The sequence below is a fragment of the Anguilla rostrata genome, chromosome 9 (genome assembly GCF_018555375.3).
Source record: "Anguilla rostrata isolate EN2019 chromosome 9, ASM1855537v3, whole genome shotgun sequence".
In the NCBI taxonomy this organism is placed as follows: domain Eukaryota; kingdom Metazoa; phylum Chordata; class Actinopteri; order Anguilliformes; family Anguillidae; genus Anguilla; species Anguilla rostrata.
The window spans coordinates 7,891,304-7,914,436 of NC_057941.1; the positions used below are offsets into that span (position 1 = coordinate 7,891,304).

Sequence of the window (23,133 nt, forward strand, 5' to 3'; positions counted from 1 at the left end):
TCTGCCTAAGCGTTCAGAGATATAACGCAGCGTATGGACCGCGTAGCGCGCAGCGAGCGGACAGCACGAGGCAGCGGAGCATGCTGGGAGCCGAGGCTCTGAGCGTGCCCGTCGGCGGGGGGGGGGCGGGGTGAAGGGATGAGAGACGCGCGAGGGCCCCACCTGTCGGTCTTTGGGCCCCACCTGTCCCGTGCGGGAGTCGGTGACCTCCTTGTACAGGCTGATGTCCAGGTAGTAGCCCGACTCGTTGGTGAGGAAGAGGCGGATGGGGATCTGCTTGCCCGTGGGCGTCAGGCGGATGTTGATCTTCAGCTCGGCCTGCAGCACCCTCAACTTCCACAGCCGGCTGCCGTAGCGCATGACCATGGAGCGCACAGACTCCTCGATCTGCGTCACACACACACACACACACACACACACACACTGTTACACACACACGCATGACCATGGAGCGCACCGACTCCTCGATCTGCGTCACACACACACACACACACACACACACTGTTACACACACACACGACCATGGAGCGCACCGACTCTTCGATCTGCGTCACACACACACACACACACGCACGATCACACACTGTTACACACACGCGCATCACCATGGAGCGCACAGATTCCTCGATCTGAGGAGTTACACACACGCATTATCACACACTGTCACACGCGCACATTGCACATGATCATACACTTTAACACAGGCACATACAAACACACGCCTAAATACACACACACATACACATACACAAGCACTCACGCATGCACATACGCACACACACACACAAGCACTCAGAGAGGTGCACAGGCACCTCCAGGGGGCCATGCAGGCGAAGGAGGCATTCGGGGGGGGGGCACCCCACTCACCTTGGAGGGGTCCATGATGACGGTGGGGACGAAGTTGAGGAAGATGTGGTTGCAGTCGGTGCGCACGGTGGTGTTGTTGAAGGCCACCTCCAGCTCGTCCATGGCCTCCAGCAGGAGGCGCTCCGCCTCGTTGTGCAGGTACTCGAACGAGGCCTCCTGCGGCGGGGGGGCAAAGAGGCGGGTTCGAAAAGGCGCGGTCGGGAACCGCGAACGCGACCGCGAACGCGAGCGGCGGCGGCGACGGCGCTCACCTTGGTGACCAGGTCCGAGTGGCGGATGATGGCGCGGACGAAGAAGCGGTAGTCGGTGACCTCGGTGCCCACCTCCACGCGGGCGGCGCCCAGGTACAGGTGCATCTTGTGGTTGGCGCAGGGGATGGCGGTCAGGTAGAAGTTGCGCATGCGGTTCAGCTCCAGCTGGAAGGCCAGCGCCGGCTCCAGGTGCCTGTAGATGCGGTCCTCCTCGAACTGCGGGACACACCGACGACAGGGTCACTGCTCAACGGTCCAAAAATAGGAACAAAAGGGAAGGCCGCAGACATCCAAAACAACACAGTTTGTACGGCCGGGTTTGGGTCTTTCAGTAACACAGCGCTGACAAAATGGACGCCGCAATCTCTTTCCAATCAGGGGAGAACTGCTGGGGGGGGGGGGGGGGGGAGGGGAGTTTATTGAGATGGAAAATGCCCAAAAGCACGCGGGCCGGACTAAGCAAACGAAATCAAAGGCAATCACATTCCATTAATGGGCGCCATTGCTCTCTTCCTCTGGGGGGAAGTAATTACAAAGTTCATTATTGTAATGAGGTTTTTTGGTAGAGCGAAAAAAAAAAGAGAAAAGAAAAAAAAAAAAAAAAAACCCCAGGAGAGGGAAATGGCGTCGTCGATCACGGCGGCCAGCGGAGCGCGGGTCCGCCGGAACCCCGGGCCCCCCGTCGCCGCGGCGACCGCGCCCAAGCGGCGGCTCGTTTCGCGTTCGCGCCGCGCCCCCCCTGCTCCGGCCGCGTCACGCCCCTGCGGTCCGACAGGGTCCCAACCGACCCAAATTCAGCCCCACTCAGGAATGAGAGCTAAGCCTGCCAGGCGTCACATCTCATCTTATACGCAGAGGCCCACAGGAAGTCAGGCATGCAGTCGCTCTGATAAAGGTTCTAATGTCCGAGGTTCGAATGTCCTCACGGCCAAAATCAAACAAATCGAAAGCCTTCAGTTCGTTTACTTCTAATTGAGACCAGCACCTGATCTTAATCTCAGCATTACAGCGGTGGAAATAATCCAGAGATGGCAAATAATCTCTGTATGGAGTTTTCAGGTTACAAAGCACTTTAGCAACAACTTCAAAATAAAGGGGGAAAAAGATTCTCTCACACAAACGTAAATGCCTCAAAACCCTGCCGTGTGACAGCTTTGACACTGAAAAATACTCAGCAGGAGAGTATGGTCAGTGGCAGAAGGAAGTTTATGTGTGTGGTTTCAACATCATCTCCCGCAGAGTCACGGTGTTTCAGTGTATTTTGTGGCCTTTCAGTGAAAAGCTTCATGTGTGGAGAAAATGGCCGACAATGGAGGCTGAACTGGAAGCACTGAGCCCTCTTAGAGGAGGGCGCGGAGAGAGGCGTTCTGCGGGAGAGACCGCAAAGGATTCTGGGACACGCACACTCACCTTGTCTCTGGCCCGGAAGGTGAAAAACTTGGGAAACTCTCTCTGTGTGACAGGGAGGGGGAGGGAGAAGAAAAACAAAAAAAAACAAAAGTTAGACTCAGGACACGGATGGGATTTCTGCCCGATACGGGTCACACACACACAAAGACAGCAAAAGAGAGAGGGAGGAAAGAGAGAGGGAGGGGAAGACAGGAACGGGACAGGAAAGGGGGGGGGAGGAGTCGGGGATGCCGTCGCACCCCCTAACTTAGCGGTAAATGACACAGCTCACTCTGCAAGCATTGGGCCTTGCGGGTTATTTCGGGCCTGTGAGGACACCGAGCAAGCAGCTCCAGAAGGTGAACCCCCCCCCCCACGGGTAACGTCCTTGAACCGATTTCCCCCCCCACAAAAAAAAACTATTGAAACAATTCGCTAGAAAATGCAGCCGGGTTTCGCTTCCTGCTAATCAGCAGATCTGACAGCGACTGGAGAGGAAGCAATAATAGGGCCGCGGCCCTATCTCTATGGCAACCGGGCCAAAACGAGGCCAGTTCTGAGCCGTTCGGGACAACTTGGCTCTTAATGGCTAACGGTGCGGCAGTTATCAACCGCAAATACGTGAGGAAGCCAAACTACTCAGGAAGGACTCCACTAGAATACATCTAACATGGCCATGATCTCCATTACAGTAGTTACAAAGGAAAAGATACCTAGGCCAGGAACACCACCAATTATAAAAAAGTACAAATTGTCTTTCCGAGAAGAAACAAACGGGGCGAATCAAAAGGAAAACATCACGTGACTTCGGGACACAGTATGGCCCCTTTATATTCTATCAATTCTACCAAAGAACAAAAAAAGGGTGGCATCTTTAAAAAGCTGGTGATTACCTGCCTTCCCCCCGTGCACTCCCCGGGTCTGAATGGGCCCCATTTCAGCCCGCGGTTCGAGTTTATTCAACGGCAAACTGAAACAATTTGCCTCCCGTCTCCGGGCGCGAAATTGCCTGCTTACTCGCCTCACGCACCCGAAGGTAATGACGGCAATCGGGAGTTTTGTAAAACGGCCTCCGTCTACAGACAATCACCTGATGGATGAATAAAACATCGGACGTCCCTCTCAGTGATTACGCTTCCGGGACCCCTCGTGACTCCCCCGCGTGTCACAGGGCCTTTGAAGATCTAGGGGGGTGGGGGGGGGGGGCACTGAGGCTCGAGGGCGCGAGCCAAAACACCCCCTCCCCCCCCGAACAATGACTAACCGAGCGCGCATGCTAATTAACCCGACGGCGGTCTGGACGTGGGGGACGAGGGGAGAGGAGAGGAGAGGAGAGGAGAGGCAGGAACGCGTCGGGCCCCCGGGCCCCTGGGCCCCGCGGCTGCAGACGGGCCGACCTGATAGCGCTCCGCCCGCTGGCGGCCCGCGATTTTCATTACCGCGGAAACGTCCGCGGCGAGAGGCGGGAGCGCTTTGGGGGGGGGGGGGGGGGGGGTGGGGGCGGGGTATGTATGCCAATGCTGGTCTGAGAGCACCCCGAATCGCATACGGACTCGTTTTTTTTTAAGGGCTCGGCCAATGGGAAGCCTGCCGCGAGTCACCTGACCCACAAAAGGCAGCGAGAGCGCGGAGGCGGCGTCGCGCGAAGCTAATCCACTTTCCAGCTCGCCGCCGGGGCAACCCCGACGCCAAGATTTCTGTTTGTTTTGTTTTGGGGTTTAAAGCGAAGGCGTAAAAAAAGGCGAACTCCGAAGCTAATTTAATAGGATTCAGGCGAAGGAGGAGGAGGAACAGTCGGGCGTGCGGTGGGTTGGGTGGGGTGGGTGGGGGGGTTAGGTTATTCGAGGGGAATTGACGGGCTTTTCTATGGGACACACAAACGCCGTCTAATTAGAGGGACACAATGGCGCCAGTGATTGCCTCCGAGGCCTCGGAGAGACGAATCGACCCCCGTCTATAATCAAAGGGCCCGCTTCCTCGCCCAATCAAACGCAGGCGAAAGCCGCTAATCCAGCCGAATGAGGCTGGGAAGGAAGCGCCCGCCGTCACGTATCCAAATTTTTACCCCCGCCTCGGAGACGGCGCGCGGTCGTCGAAGGGCCTCCGACGGTTTATTCCCGACTGACGCGGTAAAGGGGAACGCTTGGGAGTGGTGGAGGGCAGAGAGAAAGAGACCTTTGGAGTGCTTGGAGAGAGAGAGAGAGCGCGATGGCACGGGCGAGCGATTAAGCTGGCAGCGTGTGAAAAGGTAACTGGACAGTGTGAGGATGAACTCCCAGCCCCCCCCCCCAACACCTCCCTCCCTCTTTCTCCAGGACAGGCTCTGTGAGGTGAGGATGGGGTGGACATGGGCAGCGTAGGAGAGTGAGATGGAGTCAGAGCACGAATAGCTTTACAGCAGGAGAACCCCGTTTACGACGCCCCGCCCCCAATCCCCCCCCCCCAAGCCCTTCTCCCCCCCACCCCCCCCCCCACTTCCCCCCCACCGCCCCCCCATCTACTCACATGGAATCTTTGGTCCACCTCACAGTTGACTTGCTTTCTGAAATCCTGTCAGCACATGCCCAGAAAGCAGGCCAGGCGCAGAGAGAGAGAGAGAGAGGAGAGAGAGAGAGAGGGAGGACAGGAGACACAACACGGCTCCATTTGAGTGGAGGAATTACTGTCAATTACCCAGACATGCAATCGAGCACAATCACACTGAAAACATGCTCAGAAATGAAACGTCACGCTGATTATGGCATTGCATTGCATTGATAACAGTGATGCTTATTGGACAGTCTGGGGAAAGAGGAGGAGCACAGTGACCGGCGTTTGGAGGAAGGGGCGGGTGGGGTGGGGTGGGGGGGGGGGTCACCTTTTGGGCCACTAGGAAGGTCAGTCTGCGGATGCCGTGTTCGAACAGGACTGATTTCTGTGGGAAGAAAATGAGAGAGGACAAGTTTTATTACAAAACCGCAGGTTAGTAACAAGTCCCTGAGCTACAGTACAGGCCTCTAATGGAGGTGTATCTCAATGGTGAGTAGGCACATCTGAATGGTTTATAAAGAAGTGTGTGTCACGTGCACAGGAGTGTATGGGTAGGGTATGTGCATCAGTTGACTGCATTTGTAATATGTGTGTCCGTATGACTGTGCGTGAGGTCTATTAGTTTGTGTGTGGTTGTGTGTGTGTGTGTGTGTGTGCGCGTGCGTGTGTGTGTGTGTGAGCGTTGTGTGTGTGTGTGTGTCTGTGTACGTCTGAGCACACTCGTTTCCACAGGAACCCTAACAGTCCGACTCCTCCTCCTGGAGGGGAGCTCTTCATCCCGCACATCTCCCCACTATCAGCATCTATATCTACCGCTCAAGCCCTGACCAATCACAGCAGAGCGAGCCGGCGGGGGTGGGCGTGGCCTCGGCTGGCCGATCTCTCCCGGTGGCGCCGGCGACGGCGGCGGGGAGCCGGTGCGGAGTGGCCTCGGTCATTAGGGCCAGATTACGCCATCCGTTACCGGAGGCACCTCCATTTACTCCCCCCTGCTGCTGCCGCCGCCGCCGCCGCCTCATTTTCCAGAGATATGATCCTAATTTTGGGGCGAGGGGAAAGGGGGGGCCGTGGGGCCGTTTGCCTCTCTCTCCCGCCCCTCGCCGCGGCATTCGTCTTTGACGCCGCTCTCCGGCGCGCCGTACCCTGGTTCCTGCCCCCCCCCCACCGCCCCCCCCCACAGGCGGGAACCAGTTATCGTATTTTACTCCTCCTTCCGCTGTTCGCTGGCCGCCGTTCGCCCGCTAAGTGCACCGCGGCGTCGGTTTGAGGCCCGCCCGCCGCCGCGCGGCGCCCGGCAGACGTCAAACAAGCGCGGCCGCGGATCTATCCCTCGCGCCGACGCTTAAAATCACCGGGCCGTCGGCGGGAAGGGGGGGGGGGGAAAAGACGAAGCGACGGAGACCTGCAGGCGAAACAACCCGTCTAACAACGTAACAACGTCTAACGAGAGCGTGATCGCTATGGAAACACCCGGACGACGACGATTAAAGCCGGAGTACGCGGGCGACCGAAACGATCCGGGGGGGGGGGGGGGGGGGCGCCACGGTACGGATTGACGGCACGAAAAAAAAAAGCCAAGATCACAGAATTTGAATGCTGGGAGTTCAAGGCCGGCCCCCCCCCCCCCTGGTTCGGCGCTGAAGGAGATTAAAATTGCGAAACGCGTAAAAAATGTCCTCGAGACCCTGAAACTCAGCGATAGCGTACGCGGGAAACGAGAGGCGTGCGGAGGGAGAGAGGGAGCGAGGGAGAGGGGGGGAGAGAAAGCGAGGACGCCGGGGTAAATCTCCGGGATGTTCTTGGCCCGCGAGCGTTACCTTCACTTTGACTCCTTCCCTGTTCCCCGGGCTTGTAAGCCTTCAATTAAGTGACGGCGACCCTTTTTCAAGTCAGTAATCCTCTTAGCGCGGAGCCTGCCCTTCTGCTGCGTGTGGCTTCTGTGCCACTCCGTTAAAAACTCCGTCTCCGTCCCCTCCGCCACCCTCCCCCACCTCCCCGCGGTGTTCCAGCTCTGCGGCTGAGCGTGCCCAGACGAACGCGGTCGGGTGGGGGGGTTGGGGGGGGCGCTCACGTTTGACTGCGTGTACTCCCGGAACATGGCGGCCAGGCCGTCGTCGTCGATGTCGCTGTCCGTCTTGATGGCCACGTTGAGGATGTGGATGGGCTCGTCCTGGATGCTCTGCAGGTTCAGCGACACAGACGAGAAGCAACGATGAAGTCAGTCGCACGCTCCTGCCCGTCTCCAGTGCGGAGCATTCAAACAGCTAGTCTTACTGCAGATCCTAATCTCATTCACCCTTTCACGCTGAGCCCTTCCCTGACTGTCCCCTCTACCTCTGCCAAGCTGACTGGGGCCTTCCCCCCCCCCCCCTTACAAAAAACAGTACTCCAAAAAGTTAAATAATGTGGGTATTTTCATCCAATACACTGATATTTAAGTCCTACGTATTGGCCATATACTTGAGTGAGAACCTTTCTGAAGTGACACTTCACAAGACAAACCCTGTCTAAGTCTTTCGATATTCTGTTTTTTTAGTGAAGTGTTGTGCACAGAGAAACAGACACCCCCCCCCCCACACCCACTCCCCCAGGGGCAATACATAAAGTGCAGTCACCAGTTCAGGAGTAGATGGACGTGCAGCCGCCCCATCTCCCCTCACCTTACTGTCCTCCTCTCCGTACAGGACTGGGTTCCCCCCCTCGGGGAAGGTGGGACTTGGAGGAGGGGAGTCGGAGAAGCAGCTCAGGACGTCCTGGATGTTCCTGGAGGGGAGTGGGGGGGGGGGGGGGGAGAGGCTCAGCGGTTAACGGAGAGGCCCGCGCCGGTGAGGCCGGGGGGAAGGGGTGGGGGTGGGGGTGGGGGTGGGGGGGGGGGGGTGAAGCGCCCTCACCTGATGAACTCCTGGAAGGACCGGAAGGAGACCATGGCGCCCATGCGCTGGCAGGGCGGGGTGAAGGAGGTGTCCAGGAGCACGTCGCTCACGCTGGCCACGTGCACCATCCCGTAGTGGTTCAGGTTGGAGGAGAAGGACATTCTGCCGCCGCGACACAGACAAGGTCAGGATCCCCCCGGAGCAAGGCTGCACCCGCTCTCTGCACCCACCCGCCCCAGAGCACCCGCCCCAAACCACCTCTCTCCCCCACCAGCCCCACACCTGCCCCAAATCACCTGCTCTCCACTCACCTGCCCCAGAGCACCTGCCCCAAACCACCTGCTCTCCACTCACCTGCCCCAGCCCTCACCTGCATCCTCCACCCCTTTCAGCAAGCTCTACTGCCCACCAGGCACTCTACACTCACATCACCCGGGAAACGCCCTACGCATCACCGAAGCGCTCGGACGCTAGGCTTCACAAACGAAGCCAGCAGGACAACAACATCCGATACCCAGCTCCACAGCGTAGCTCTGCTGCGCTTCTGAGTCAACACCTGAGTGCATAAAGATCGCTCCTGAGGAGGGAGGCATCCATATCCAAATGTCCATCCCTTCAGTTACTGCCACTTACCAGATACTCTCAACCAATCAGGGACACATGTCAGTGTTAGCGTTCGCCTGGCCCCACCTGACAAGGGCGACCAATACAAAGAGAGCACCACAGAGTTCCTCAAAAGCACAGAGCTGCCTGACCTTCCCACATCAGGCAGGAAGAACGGGACGTGAAAGGAGACGCACTCCGCTATCAGCACATAAGATCTCCCACAGGTTCCTCCCCGCTGTGACTCCGCAGCACAGAAGGAGAAGCCAACTGTGCTAATCAAGAGCTCCTTCACTTCCCTCTACACTCTCTCTCTCTCTCTCACACACACACACACACACACACACACACACACACACACACACACACACACACACACACACACACACACACACACACACACACACACACACACACACACACACACACACACACACGGCCGCCCTCTGCTTCCGTCACATGCCACACTGCGTGAGCAGCTCCAGCGCGGCGGCCACAGACGCCCCTGATCGTCTTGCACAGAACTGACAACTGCAACGCTAACGTTCAATGCTAACGATGTTTTCACAGGTAAAATTTCCCATAGCAGAGAACAGGTAAACCCAGCTTGTTACTGTGAGTTAACCAATCGCACACACATGCATACTCATTGTTGCACACGCACGTACGCACGTGCACACGCACACACATACATACAAGCATATCCACACACTGAGACCAGAGATGGGGTATATTCCAAAAGGTATTCAAGTTTTTGACTAACTCCCAAGGTTTTGAAGTAGAGTTTGAAATGACATTTTAAACTCTAACATTCAACTAACATTGACCTTTTAGGAATATCTCCACTTTAACTCTATTAGTCGTGCTTAATTCATGGTTTTCACTTAATTCATTCAATATCAACACACTATACTGATCATTCTTAACTATATACATACATTATTCATTCATTGTTATGCTATACTATTCTAACAGGTGACACATGCATTTACAACAGGGTCTGCAGAAACAACAGGTCCTATGGCAGAATGCATTTGTGCTTCTGTCTCACCTAAATTAAGTTTTCAGTACTATACATACATATGCAAGTCACTGCAACCTAGCATTTCCTGGGTATACACACAGACACATACAAGCACACATATTGTAACATAAACAATTATCATCACACCAAACCCCAATATCAACAATATTTGTAATTTTGTCAGTAAGACTATGGATGGACAAATTAGCGTTTTTCATACGCTGCAATTACACTGGTGGCCTATTTGACTGTAATGTGACAAGCATCACAAGCACATCAGGGGATGCACCAGGAAACTGAAAAAAACATTGAAATATTAGCTGGTAGCGGAATCGGAATTTTCCGGAAATTGACCTAAGCAGCGCTGTCTGTGGAATTGCCCCCAACTCTGAAAAGCACTCAGATCCGCTAATACACATTCCAGAGTACTGAACCAGCTCGCTGCAGAAAGCCATGCTGCGCATTTAGTGTCCAATCACTGAGATCAACCAGCAGCAGCTCCAATCAAGGGCTGGATTCCTGACAGGGAAAAAATGCTACAGCTACGACAGACAGCAGCAGCATGGCCAATCAGGTCAGACCTTGTCGTCTGACAAACACTCAGACAAGACATCCAATTGGTCAATGTTGATGTCACTGGATTGTGACTGGACATCCACATTTACCTGTGGAAATCCAGAGATATCCTTTTGCTTGAAATGCTTGTTTGAAATGCTGGATTGCATTTCACTTGTTAATCAAATAACTTAATTGTATGTTTTTAATTGGGAATTTAATACATCTATTCCCATTCATGTTTTTTTATTTTATTTTCTCTCTTCTGCCCATCTTGGACCATGCTGCATTGCATCAACACAACTCCTCTATTAAACTCTACTGTCACTCTAGGACCCTACTTAATGGATGGCAATAGAAAGAATGTGTACTATACCTGTTTAGAGTTGGGATGTTCCCTCTGCAATCAAACAACATTAATTACTGAGAGGTTAGTGGCAGGCAACAGTAAGAGGAAGCGGTCAAGAGGCCTAAGCTGTGTGTGGTCTCTGAGACGCTGTGACCTCAGTTTATGGTAACGCGATAGCGACCCCTCAGCTCAATTAAAGAGCTGAACGGTTCCCCTCCCTAGGCCCTCAATCGTCATCCAATCAGGTATCAATTAGCGTCAACACAGAAATATTGACGTGGGCTAAGTTTGTTTAAATATATGCAGAGGATTTTGAGGGAAACGAATGAGAACGCGTGACATTTACGTAGCGTCTCGGGAACCCGGTTGAGAACAGGGGGCTTGTGGGTCGTTCTGGCCGCCCACGGCTAGCGGACGCAGTTGCATCAACGCGCCAGGCAGGCGAGGGACGTGCCTTTTTTAGCTGCAGGCAGGTCTGAGCAGGCAGCGTCCTGCATCGGTATCACTCGTTTCGTTTCAGATGGATTCCTCTTTACGAGAGAGTGGAGAAGGTTAGCGTTTTGGGTTAGGCCGGGGTTGACCCTGGATCTGTCGGCGGATTTCGGAAGGGCCCGGCCTGCACCCTGTGGCCCAGAGTGATGAGGGGGGGGGGGCGCGCGGTTGCCCGCGGCAACGCAGGACTGACCACACACACGCTTGCTCAGTGACGGCGCTCCTCTCGCACATGCAATCACACGTAATCTGATGTAATCTGATGTAATCTGTCCCCCAGCCCACCTACTTCCTCTGAGTCCCTCCCTGCACTGCCTCGTCAAGACTGGCCTAAATACAGATCGCATATACGCAAACCAGATGGCCAGCTCCACACCAGTCTCATTAAAACGCCTGCCTCTGCCGCTATCCAAACAGAACAGTGCTCTCGTGTTCCGGCTTCATGAATATTCATTTAATGACATGGCTATACACAGAAATGACTGGCATAACCATGGAGACAGGACCAGAACCTCCTGCAATCGACTAGAACCTCTTGGAACACAAGGGCGGACGGATCGCAGGAGCTGACCATCTGTGTTGCGCGTAGACAAATTGCGGTTTTAAAGCCAAAGATTCGGCTGAGCCAGGAACATGCAAATCTGCGCCGCCTGCAACAGGCCAGCATCGCGAGTCCGGCAGTCAGGGGGGGGGGGGGGGGGGGGTTGGGGAGGTAACAGAAAGAAGAGAACTAAAAAAAAAGCTAGAAACAAATGAAACGTAAAATTAACAAATGAAAATGGGCACAAACACATCAGTCGCCAAAAAGGAGCAGGTCATATTGCAGGCGCGAAACAAACAACAGAACACACACACGCAGCGCTGCGCTTACGACGACAAATTCGAACGAGGAGGGGACACAAAACTGGGCCAGTGAAACCGGGGACCAGTGACAGAAATCATGGCTGACGAGGTTTCTCATTTTTTTAAATCGGGCCTCTTTGCACTACAGATTCTTTTTTGGGCTCTTTTAGGGGCTCCTCACGCCTTAAACCTTTAAAGTTTGGCCCACTGACGTCTCCTCGAGGAGAGCGGAGAAAGCGAAGGGGCTGGCGTCAGCGGCAGTAGGCCGGCCGGGTCTCTCCGCAGCCAGAGCACAGGAAGAGGAGGACCGCCGGCTCCAGCCGCGAGCTCGCTGTAGAACAGACAGGCCCCCAGGCCCCGCCCCCCCGTGTCGCTCTGAGGGCGGGGGGGCGCGGCAGTGCATCGTGGGTACCTGTTGGGGTGGGAGGAGGGCAGCATGAACTGGAACTCCACGATGCAGGTGTTGTCCTTGAGCTGCCGGTGCTGGACGCTGTTGAGTTCGTACGCGATGTAGGCCCTGCGCACGTACACCTGTCCATCGGGAGGGAGTGGTCAAGCACTGAGGCGAGGCAGCTGTTCCTTACATCTCTATTTCCCTCCATCCATCCGTTTATCTACTTGCTGCAGACATCTGGATTCTGAGCCAAAATGGCGGTTCTCGCCATGATTATTACGACTTACTCAATTTAATAATTCGGATGAAAACAACATGCTTTATTGCTTAGGCTTCATTATCTCCCCACCTAATCACATATTTAGTCATTTGCCTTTGTCTGGAGGTGGGATTTCCAAGAGCTGAAGAAAATACTCTGAAAATCGAAACAAATGGAAAATGTATCCAAAGCTAAATTTGCATTAGTCATTTACTGAAGGTCATTCTGCTTCCCGAGCCAGTGGTCGTCCGGACACAGGTACAGACTCCCGCCCCCTGTAAAACACATTCCACCCCCCCCCCCACCCCCCACCCCCTGACACGGCGGTATCGGCGATAAGACACAGGTCAGCCGTGCCCTCTCACCTCCAGGGCAGCCATCCTGACCACCTGGTTGCTGTGGTAGAAGAAATTGGGCAGCACGTCAAAGATGGACGTCTCCGACAGGATCAGTTTCTGGGGAAGGGAGGGGGATAAATATACAGTGAAATCAAACCAAAAAAAAAAAAAAAGTGTTCCTGCAGAGGCCAGTCACTGATCTGAGAAACAAAATTGTGTGATTTTTTTCCCCCTATCCTACAAGAACTAATGTCCAAAGGTGCAAATTTATAGACTCTCTTCTCTGTGTTCATATACCCTTCTTATCCTGATTATTCATTAGTAGGGCCACTAGCTTGTCTTTATCATGTTACCCACAGAGATTTAAACTTGCCTAACAGTTATCCCCCTAGGGGTCCCAGTAGGCCTTCAAACGGCACAGTAAGGCGACCGAACGGCTAACTGACGTTCTGACCTGAGGCCCTAACACAGAGCTGAGGGACCCGTGTCCCTTTCTCCGAAATACTATGGTCCTGAAAAGAGACGAAGGCAATGCAAGGTTTTCATTCGGCCGGGTGCTGCTCAGGTTATGTTAGCGGTCAGGCTACGGGGCTACACGTCAGCGCTGTGGGGAGAGTGATGTCACGGCGGGGTCCTGTGGGCGGGGCCGACGGGTACCTGCAGGTTCTCGATGCAGAACTGGTGGCCGTACATGTCAATGGCGGAGAGGAAGATGGACTCCACCTGGTTGTGCCGCAGCTCGTAGGAGGGCAGGTGGGAGGCGATCAGGACCTGGGGGAGGCGGGACGGACCAAAGTCAACGCCCACTCTCAGTTTCCATAACAACATCACATCTTACCAGTCACATTCATAATAAGATTTTTCATTCATAAGATCTCATTTACAGTTAGGGCGGGGGTATGTTATACGCAGTGCAGGCTCCCAATTGTATTTTTTTTTTTTCAGATGGGGACCAAATCGTAAGAAAACCATCGTTCCGTCCCAACTGGCAAGCTGCGTGATACCATTCCGAACCCATCCGACTGGCCTATGGGCTCCTGACAATTTTTTGAAGTGTCAAAAAAATTCAGGCAAAGTCGGTTTGAATTTGTCAGGTGTGAGAGGTCCCGTGAGCCGATTCTGCGTTTCAGTTCCCGTTGACCAATCAGGAGGAGTCTCCGTGTGTGACGTTTTGCCCTCTGCGCTTTGCCGACTGTAACGTCACCTGATCCGGTCGGGAGTTTGTTTAGTCTATGCTATCATCCGATCGGTTGTCACAATCTTAACCTCTTCAAGTGTGAGAAGGCATCCAAACTCCCGATGTCATAACCCGTGAGAGAATCACACAATGGCAAAAAGTGCGTTTCTCTTTGGCTGTGAATGAGGTAAATACTTAATTTTAATTTTAATTCAGCTTTTTAAAAAGTTGGCTTTCCTTAGTTCTCATTAGCTAAATGAGTTAGAGTCGCATGGTCTGAACCAAGCCACTCTCACCCCTGTCACTGACAACACACATGCCCTGTGGTTCCCCCTGCTCTTCCTGGCATGTGTGCGCTGCGATAGGGCCAATCTTTCCCAGACCAAACAGGAAACAGGAAGTGCGGGGCGAGGCCTCACCTGGCGGGCGCGCAGCGCCACCTTGGCGTTGGTGGTCTTGCTGAGCTGGGTCAGCTCGGTCAGGATGGCCATCAGCTCGTCCGTCAGCGTGGGGTCTCGGCCGCACAGCTGGTCCTGGAGAGGAGAGAGAGAGAGCGCAGCCCATTACTGCCGACGGCAACGCCAATCAAACAAAAACGCCAATCAAACAAACGCCAATCAAACAAACGCCAATCAAACAAAAACAAACGCTCAGGTGATACGAGCACGTCAAAAATAACTGAGAAAGTCAAACCTGAAAAAGGCCACCGTATGCGGATGGGGGTTTACTAAAGGGGTGCCCGTATGTATATCTGTGCGTGCCTGTGAGTTGGGGGGGGGGGGGCTCAATTTTGGATGTGTGACCCTCACCTGGGTTTTTGCGCTGAGCGCAGGGGGCCGGGGTGCCGGGGAGGGGGACGGGGGGCTGCTGGGGGGGGGGTGGGGGGGTGCTGTTACTCAGAAAAGGCCTCACACCTCACTGACACACCGCAGTAATTACACACTTGAGCGGCTGGGCTGCGAAGGAAACTGGAGGCCGAGCAGGAGCCCAGCTGCCACTCTCCCTCCCCATCAGCAGAGCCCTGATTACTGCCCCCCCCCTCCTCAAGTCTCCCAGGAAATACCGCTTTGTGTCCCGGTAATGAGATTCTCTCACACCCAGACTTATTTACAATACCAGGCAGGGGACGCCGAGCACAGAGAGAGAGAGAAAGAGAGAGAGAGAGGAGGGGAGAGAGAGAGGATTGCCGCCTATATCACTGCCCCATTACGACCTCTCAAAATATCAGCAGAGAGAGAGAGAGAGAGAAAGATTAGCAAAGAGAGGGAGAGAGAGCGAGAGAGGGAAAGAGAGGGAAAGATTAGGAAAGAGAGGGAGAGAGGGCAAAGGAGATAGAGAGAGAGAGAGAGAGAGGGAAACAGAGGGAAAGATTAGGAAAGAGAGGGAGAGAGGGCAAAGGAGATAGAGGGGGAGAGAGAGAGAGAGGGAGAGAGAGAGAGAGAGAGAAAGAGAGAGAGAGAGAGAGGGAAAGATTAGGAAAGAGAGGGAGAGAGCAAAGGAGATAGAGGGAGAGAGAGAGAGAGAGAGAGAGAGGGAAAGAGAGGGAGAGAGAGAAAAAGAGAGAGAGAGAGCCAGTCCGGCCTTGTTGAACATGAACTTGTTGGTCCTCATGTTCTGCATTGTACATATCGAGCAACAAAAGGCAGTGACAGAGCCCAGTGACAGTGCACACACACACACACACAACACACGCTATTTAGAGCCTGGGCTCCAGAAGGCCTGTTGGCCCCTCCCCCTGGCCCTGTCACTTTCTCAGCTCCGCCCCCAGCCCCACTCACGATCAGCATGGTGACCAGCAGGTTCTTCTTGGTGACCTGGGCGTGGGAGAAGATGTAGTTGAGCACGTTGGCCATGTCTCCCTTGTTCTCCTCCCGCAGCGTGAACACGCACTTGTCGTAGTGTCCTGCAGACCAACGCAATTAAACACATCAGCGTGGGGTGTGCGCTGGCCGCCGCCGCCTCTCCACTGGGGACACGGAGGCTGTGAAAAACAGAGCCTCGCTCGCATTCACACGCTCACACATGCTCTCTCCCTCTCGCACACACACACACACACACACACAGATACACGCACAGCCAGACACTCACAAACACACACAAACCCAGATATACGCACACTCATATACACACACAGCCACACACACGCACACACCCAGACACACACACACACACAGATACACGCACAGCCAGACACTCAAACACACACACACACACACACAGGCACACACACAGATACACGCACAGCCACACATACACACACACACACACGCACACACACACACACAGATACACGCACAGCCAGACACTCACAAACACACACAAACCCAGATATACGCACACTCATATACACACACAGCCACACACACGCACACACCCAGATACACGCACAGCCACACATACACACACACACACACACACACACACACACACACACAGATACACACACAGATACACGCACAGCCAGACACTCACAAACACACACAAACCCAGATATACGCACTCATATACACACACACAGCCACACACACGCACACACCCAGATACACACACACACACAGATACACGCACAGCCAGACACTCACAAACACACACACACACACACACACAGGCACACACACACAGATACACGCACAGCCACACATACACACACACACACACGCACACACACACACACAGATACACGCACAGCCAGACACTCACAAACACACACAAACCCAGATATACGCACACTCATATACACACACACAGCCACACACACGCACACACCTAGATACACGCACAGCCACACACACACACACACACACACACACATACAGATACACGCACAGCTACACACACACATACACCCAGATACACGCACAGCCACACACTCACATACACACACAGACACACAACACACTAGGGTTGTCAAAAAATATTCAAAGTTCAAATATTTTTTTTCCTAGTTCAAAATGAATTTTGAGAATTCTAATCTTTATTCCAGGTTCTGCATTTTGTAATCAATATATATTTTGTGTGACTCAAGCACCAAATCACATTCCTGAATGCAAATGTATTTTCAATAACGTAACATGGGAAGCTATCTTATGTAACGACCTCCGTCGTATCACAACAAAGAAAACAATCGGGCTAACGTTAGCAACTGTCAACATAGCAGCGATAACAACAGCAATGTACTTACGGGCTATTGTGCATTGTGCTTACTGCAATGCTGAGCTATGATAAATTACATCACTTGCTTTATATTCTGGGTTAATTTGTTGAAACTGCTGATCAGTTTCATAAGTTGACGTAATGCACAATTGCACATCGTATGAACAGCACGGGAAACGAAAAACATAATATTATGAACAATGTCGTCAATGTTCAATTGTGTTGTACTACACCCTTGTGGATGATAACACTTTGGCCGATATTAGTGCATCACTGCATATTGTTATACATATCGCACCTAGCAACATACATACTTATGCAAATTACATTTGAATTCATACCAATTTTAGAAGGTTAAATTCAAACTCAATTTCCTGCCAACATTGACAGCCCTAACACACACACACACACACACACACCACAGGCACACAGACACAAAACCATATAGCAACAGATACACACACAATAATAAACAAACACATCCTCACCCAAACACACACACAAACATACATACATACACTGAAATACATACTCAAAAAGCACATACGTTGCACATACAAACACAAACCCACAAATACATATGTGCGTAATGCATACGCGTGCATGAACATACACCCACGCGCGTGCGCACGCGCACACACACACACACACGCACAGACACACGTACACACGCACACACAGACACTTTCACACAGACCCTCTCACACACACACACACACACGCACGCACGCACGCACACACACAGACACACACACACACACACACACACACACACACACGCGCGCGCAGCCTTTAGCCAGCAGTGGGAGGGAGGTGATTAAGAAGTCAGCAGAACTGGGTCCTGCAAGCGAAGCAGGGCAGTGACCTGGATTTCACTTTGGCTGTCCGCAGGACCTTCCCAGCGTGCACGCGGCCCCGCGACTCACTAAAGACCCCGGTAGCCCCGGCAACCGCCCCCCCCCACCCCCCCAGCATGCTTAAAGCGCACTGCCAAACGCCACGGAAGAACAACGGTGGGTCTGGGCCGCGGGTGAAGCATATGCCCGTCAAAGACGCTGCGAGACTCGGCTTATGCCAGACAAGGCTGAGGTTGCCCTCAATTTCACAGCGACGCACAGCAGCCAATGGCCAACAGTCATTCTGATGCCTATCCTGTTTTACCCATTAACTAATTATCTGAGAGAAATTACTTTGGCTCAGCTCAGGTCATTTGTTTTATGTTAAAATCGTGAAATGAAAAAAAACCACTTACAGGGGGTTCTAATGTGGTTTTTTTTTTTTTTTCTTCACATTTTTGGTGAACATGACATCATCGTTGGAATTCTTTGGCTGTTGTCTTAACAGCTTTTCTTAAAAGTTAATGAATATAGCGGGCGAGCCTGGAGCCCATCTCTAAGTCAGCTGCGTGACTGCGTCAGTCCACAAGGACACCAATCGCAGAAGCAAATGTATTTTTATTTGTGGCAGAACCCAAAATGGAATTAACTCTGAGAAGATTACGTTGGGGGGGGGGGGGGGGAGCAATTAAATTAACCGTGAAAGTCTATTCATTTTATTCCAGGAACATATTTTTCAAGGTATATAAGGAAAACAAATATTGACTGAAGAACAAAGACAGATGCTGGTGTTTGCGCTTGGCGGCGCCACACTGCCATCATGTGGAGATGTGCAGGAACTGCAACGTTAGCCTCCTACAGGCCGACCGACACACTCAGGCATCAGGGTGAAATTAAAGGGATTACAAACAAATTCCAAGCATCCACTGCTAATCCTCTCAGCCCCCTTCATGCGATGGGTTCAGGAGTGTTTCTCCTCTGGAAGTAGTGACGCCATGTGGTGTCAGGCAACACTAAGGGCATAGGTTGTTTAGGGAACTAAGAAATAGGCCCTCGCAAATAGGATGGACATGCATACCAGGTCAAGGCCCCAGAGGGTATTTAAACCAGGCTAGGAGACCAGTGGCGTGTGGGTTGCTGTACCGCAAACTTGTGTTGTTTTTCAGTGACCTTCCCGCTGGCCAGTGTGATTACAATAAACTTTTACTTTCTTCAGTAAAGTGTTTGTTGTCTTGGTGAGTTCCTGCATTGTCCTGACTTTGACTCCACGGGACGAAGCTGGGTCCTAACACATGCTAAAGAAGCTAACACATGCTAAAGATGCTAAGACAAAGAAGGGCTAAGCACATCCCCTAAAGAATGCTTAAACAAAAAGCTAAAGCACATGCTAAAGCACAAAGCTAACAGCTAAAGAAGCTAACACATGCTAAAGATGCTAACACAAAGAAGCTAACACATGCTAAAGATAACACAAGAGTAACACATGCTAGATTCACAGACGGTAAGCACTGCATACGCGCGGTAGGAAGCACGCAGGGGCGAGAGGTCGGAGGTCAGGGGTCGAGGGGTCCTCACCGTTCTGAAACTGCACCTCCACCTTCAGGTACTGCCGGAGCAGGTCCATCACCACCGCCTTCATGTGCCCGCGAATGCCGCTGCGGTACCTGCAGGCCAGAACAGCCGCGTCATTACCAGACACCAGGAGAGAGAGAGAGGGGGTCTACAGGCAACTACAGTATGTAGTTTGCCATTTGATTAACTGGCAGTTAAAACAACTTAATCGAAAAGATATCTTCATGCTGTGCTTGGTGATTAAACCAATGTTGTCATCACATATTAAACTTACATTTTGAGTCAATGGTTGTGTGTGGTGAGAGATGTTTACATTTCTGATGAATGCACAATGACAGGTTTCGTGTGAAAGACTGTTTGCGTTATAAGTGTCACCAGCTTTGAGGTTTGTACTAAGAGTTGGGAAAATATGCCACGCACTAGTGAAAATAGTACCAAGTCCATTACGTACATTGTCAATAAAGGAAAATCTCTTGCATTGATAGAAAACGTGTGTGTATGCACTAAATAATAGCAACAAGCAATACTCTCCAACAACAAACACCAGGGCTGTAGAAAGATTATGATCACATGACCAGGCAACAACCATGCTCACTCGTTAGCCCCTACAAGGAGAGCTGCTGCACGCATGCTAAATGCCAGCGTTGGAGGGGTCCCACACAAGTGGGCACATGCCCAGCTCTCCCGGTAAGGGGCAGTCAGGCCTGCGGAAGGGGCGGCGGGCATGCGAGCGGTGCCAGCCTTACTTCTGCACCAGCTGCACGATGCTCTGGGTGTTCATGAAGAAGACCTCGCGCTCGGACTTGCGGTTGAGGGTGGCCGCGTGGCTGTCCAGGATGTTGGCGATCTGAAATGCGCAGGTGAGCTCAATTAGTGCTAATGACTATTCTATGTAAAAGTTGTGCAAGTCGCTCTGGATAAGAGCGTCTGCTAAATGCCTGTAATGTAATGTAATGTAATGACATTCTGCTGCGCACGTTACCGCATGCCACTGCTGAACACTTACTGTGTGTGTGCGTGTGTCGATCCGTGCGTGTTTACATATGTGTGGATCTGTGTGTGTGTGTGTGTGTGTGTATGTATGTGTATATATATGGGTATGTGTGTGTCTGTCTGTGTGTTTGTGTGTGCGCGTCTATGTGCCCGTGTGTGTGTCTATGTATATGTGTGTGTCTGTGCACGCAAGCATGACTGTGTGCATCTGTGCGCTGGTGTGTGTGTGTGTGTGTGGTGTGTGTGTGTGTGCGTGTGTGTGTGTATGTATCTGCGTGTGAGTGTGTGTACGTGCCGTACCTGTTGGCTGGGGAACTGGCAGAGCACAGAGGTGATATTGCTGGCATACTGGGCCATTTCCTTTTTGATGGCTTTCTCCACGGCGGGGGGGATGCGTCCCGACACGCTGGTCATGATGTCCTGGAGCTCCAGCAGGGGGAGCGAAGGGTCCCGCAGAGTCTTCATCAGCCGCTCCACCCACTCCTTCAGCTGCGGGGACATAAACACACACACATGCACACACACACACACGCACACGCACACACACACGCAGGTGCACACACACACACACGCACACACACACACGTACGCACACATGCACACGCACACGCGCAGGTGCACACACACACACAAGCACATATTCACGGCTTAAAACGTGCACATTGCCTGAGGATAAGCATGCGAGGAATCTGTGTGTCTGTGTTGTGCAAGAGACAGGAAGTCTGCACGTGCGGGTGTGTGTGTGCGCATGTGGACATGCGTGGGTGTGCTCGTATGTACATGCACGTGTGCAGATCCCAGCTGCGTGCGGGCCTGGGAGAGTACGCTGCAGCAGGCCTGCGCGGGAGCTCCTCACCCTGGTGCTGAAGAAGGGCTCGGGCAGGCAGAACCCGTTCATGATGTGCAGCAGGTGGTCCAGCGTGCTGTGGAACACCCGGTGCAGCTTCTCCCCCCGCAGGGCCACCGACTGGATGCGGGGCAGCGCCCCCGTGTGGAGCTCGGCCTGAAACGCAGGCGCAGCGCTCTCACACGGCACACGGACTGACGCAAACTTACAGCTTCAGCTCAACTTCCCGAGGAAAATTCCAGAAGACGGTTACAGGTAAAATTATTCAAATAGGAAAAATGCATCTTGGAAGATGAGGGACATTCAAATTTTTCAATTCAGAATAATCCACTTTTAAACATTTCTGCAGTTGTAAAATAAATAAATAAATAGATTAAAATAATGAACACATCAGGTCCGCACAGAGCAATAGGAGCCCACCGTGACCCCTGACCCCTGACCCCACAGACGCACACACCTGCTGCACCCTGCTGGGGTCGTCCAGCTGCAGCTTGGCGATGACGCAGCCCGGCTCCAGCACCGCCCCGGCCCGCTTCACGTAGTGTATGCAGCCCGACTCCACGGCCGTCAGCGTCATCACCATCTTCATCACCTGGCAGGGGACGCAGACACGCCATTGGCTCCTCGCAAGGCGGGGCTTAACCCTGAACGACCTCGGGGCAGGCGACCCCCTAGCCACTCACCTCGATCTCGGCGTAGCACTGGCCGGCGAACACGTGACCCCCGTCCTCCACGGTGTACTGGATCAGCTTCCCGGCCGAGGGCGAGCGGAGCAGAGAGGGGTCGTTCTCCTTCTCGAACACGCACGTCTTATTCCCGATCGTGATCCGGTACCTGTGGGGGCCAGGGGAAACAGCACCAAGCTCAGCAGACTCATACTGCTCAGTACAGCACAGTGCAGTGTGAACAGGAGTACTCACACTGCAGTAAGAACAGGAGTATTCACAGTGCAGTATGAACAAGAGTACTCACAGAGCAGTGTGAACAGGAGTACTCACACTGCAGTAAGAACAGGAGTACTCACAGTGCAGTATGAACAGGAGTACTCACAGTGCAGTATGAACAGGAGTACTCACAGTATGAACACGAGTACTCACACTGCAGTATGAACAGGAGTACTCACAGAGCAGTGAGAACAGGAGTACTCACAGTGCAGTATGACCAGGAGTACTCACAGAGCAGTATGAACAGGAGTACTCACACTGCAGTATGAACAGGAGTACTCACAGAGCAGTATGAACAGGAGTACTCACAGTGTGAACAGGAGTACTCACAGTGCAGTATGACCAGGAGTACTCACAGAGCAGTATGAACAGGAGTACTCACACTGCAGTATGAACAGGAGTACTCACACTGCAGTATGAACAGGAGTACTCACAGAGCAGTATGACCAGGAGTACTCAGTGCAGTATGACCAGGAGTACTCACAGTGTGAACAGGAGTACTCACAGAGCAGTGTGAACAGGAGTACTCACAGAGCAGTGAGAACAGGAGTACTCACACTGCAGTATGAACAGGAGTACTCACACTGCAGTATGAACAGGAGTACTCACAGAGCAGTATGACCAGGAGTACTCAGTGCAGTATGACCAGGAGTACTCACAGTGTGAACAGGAGTACTCACAGAGCAGTGTGAACAGGAGTACTCACAGTGCAGTATGAACGGGAGTACTCACAGTATGAACAGGAGTACTCGGTGTAGTATGAACAGGAGTACTCACAGTGCAGTGTGAACAGGAGTACTCACAGTGCAGTATGACCAGGAGTACTCACAGTACAGTATAAACAG

General features: G+C 52.8%; 1 protein-coding gene across 1 annotated transcript in view; it reads right to left on the reverse strand.

Annotated features, from left to right (window-relative positions):
• acaca (acetyl-CoA carboxylase alpha) overlaps positions 1-23,133 on the reverse strand; it is an 81,409-nt gene that overhangs the window by 40,957 nt on the left and 17,319 nt on the right. The window contains exons 16-36 of the mRNA XM_064349559.1: positions 22,028-22,178; positions 21,802-21,936; positions 21,354-21,500; positions 20,798-20,986; positions 20,251-20,351; positions 19,508-19,596; positions 15,722-15,846; positions 14,363-14,476; positions 13,424-13,537; positions 12,794-12,883; positions 12,188-12,306; positions 10,468-10,491; positions 7,928-8,071; positions 7,697-7,799; positions 7,108-7,215; positions 5,365-5,421; positions 5,013-5,057; positions 2,529-2,570; positions 1,119-1,334; positions 868-1,023; positions 40-387 (exon numbers count right to left, since the gene is read on the reverse strand). Coding sequence (XP_064205629.1) covers positions 40-387; positions 868-1,023; positions 1,119-1,334; positions 2,529-2,570; positions 5,013-5,057; positions 5,365-5,421; positions 7,108-7,215; positions 7,697-7,799; positions 7,928-8,071; positions 10,468-10,491; positions 12,188-12,306; positions 12,794-12,883; positions 13,424-13,537; positions 14,363-14,476; positions 15,722-15,846; positions 19,508-19,596; positions 20,251-20,351; positions 20,798-20,986; positions 21,354-21,500; positions 21,802-21,936; positions 22,028-22,178 — 2,617 coding nt within the window. The remainder of the gene's footprint in view (positions 1-39; positions 388-867; positions 1,024-1,118; positions 1,335-2,528; positions 2,571-5,012; positions 5,058-5,364; positions 5,422-7,107; positions 7,216-7,696; positions 7,800-7,927; positions 8,072-10,467; positions 10,492-12,187; positions 12,307-12,793; positions 12,884-13,423; positions 13,538-14,362; positions 14,477-15,721; positions 15,847-19,507; positions 19,597-20,250; positions 20,352-20,797; positions 20,987-21,353; positions 21,501-21,801; positions 21,937-22,027; positions 22,179-23,133) is intronic.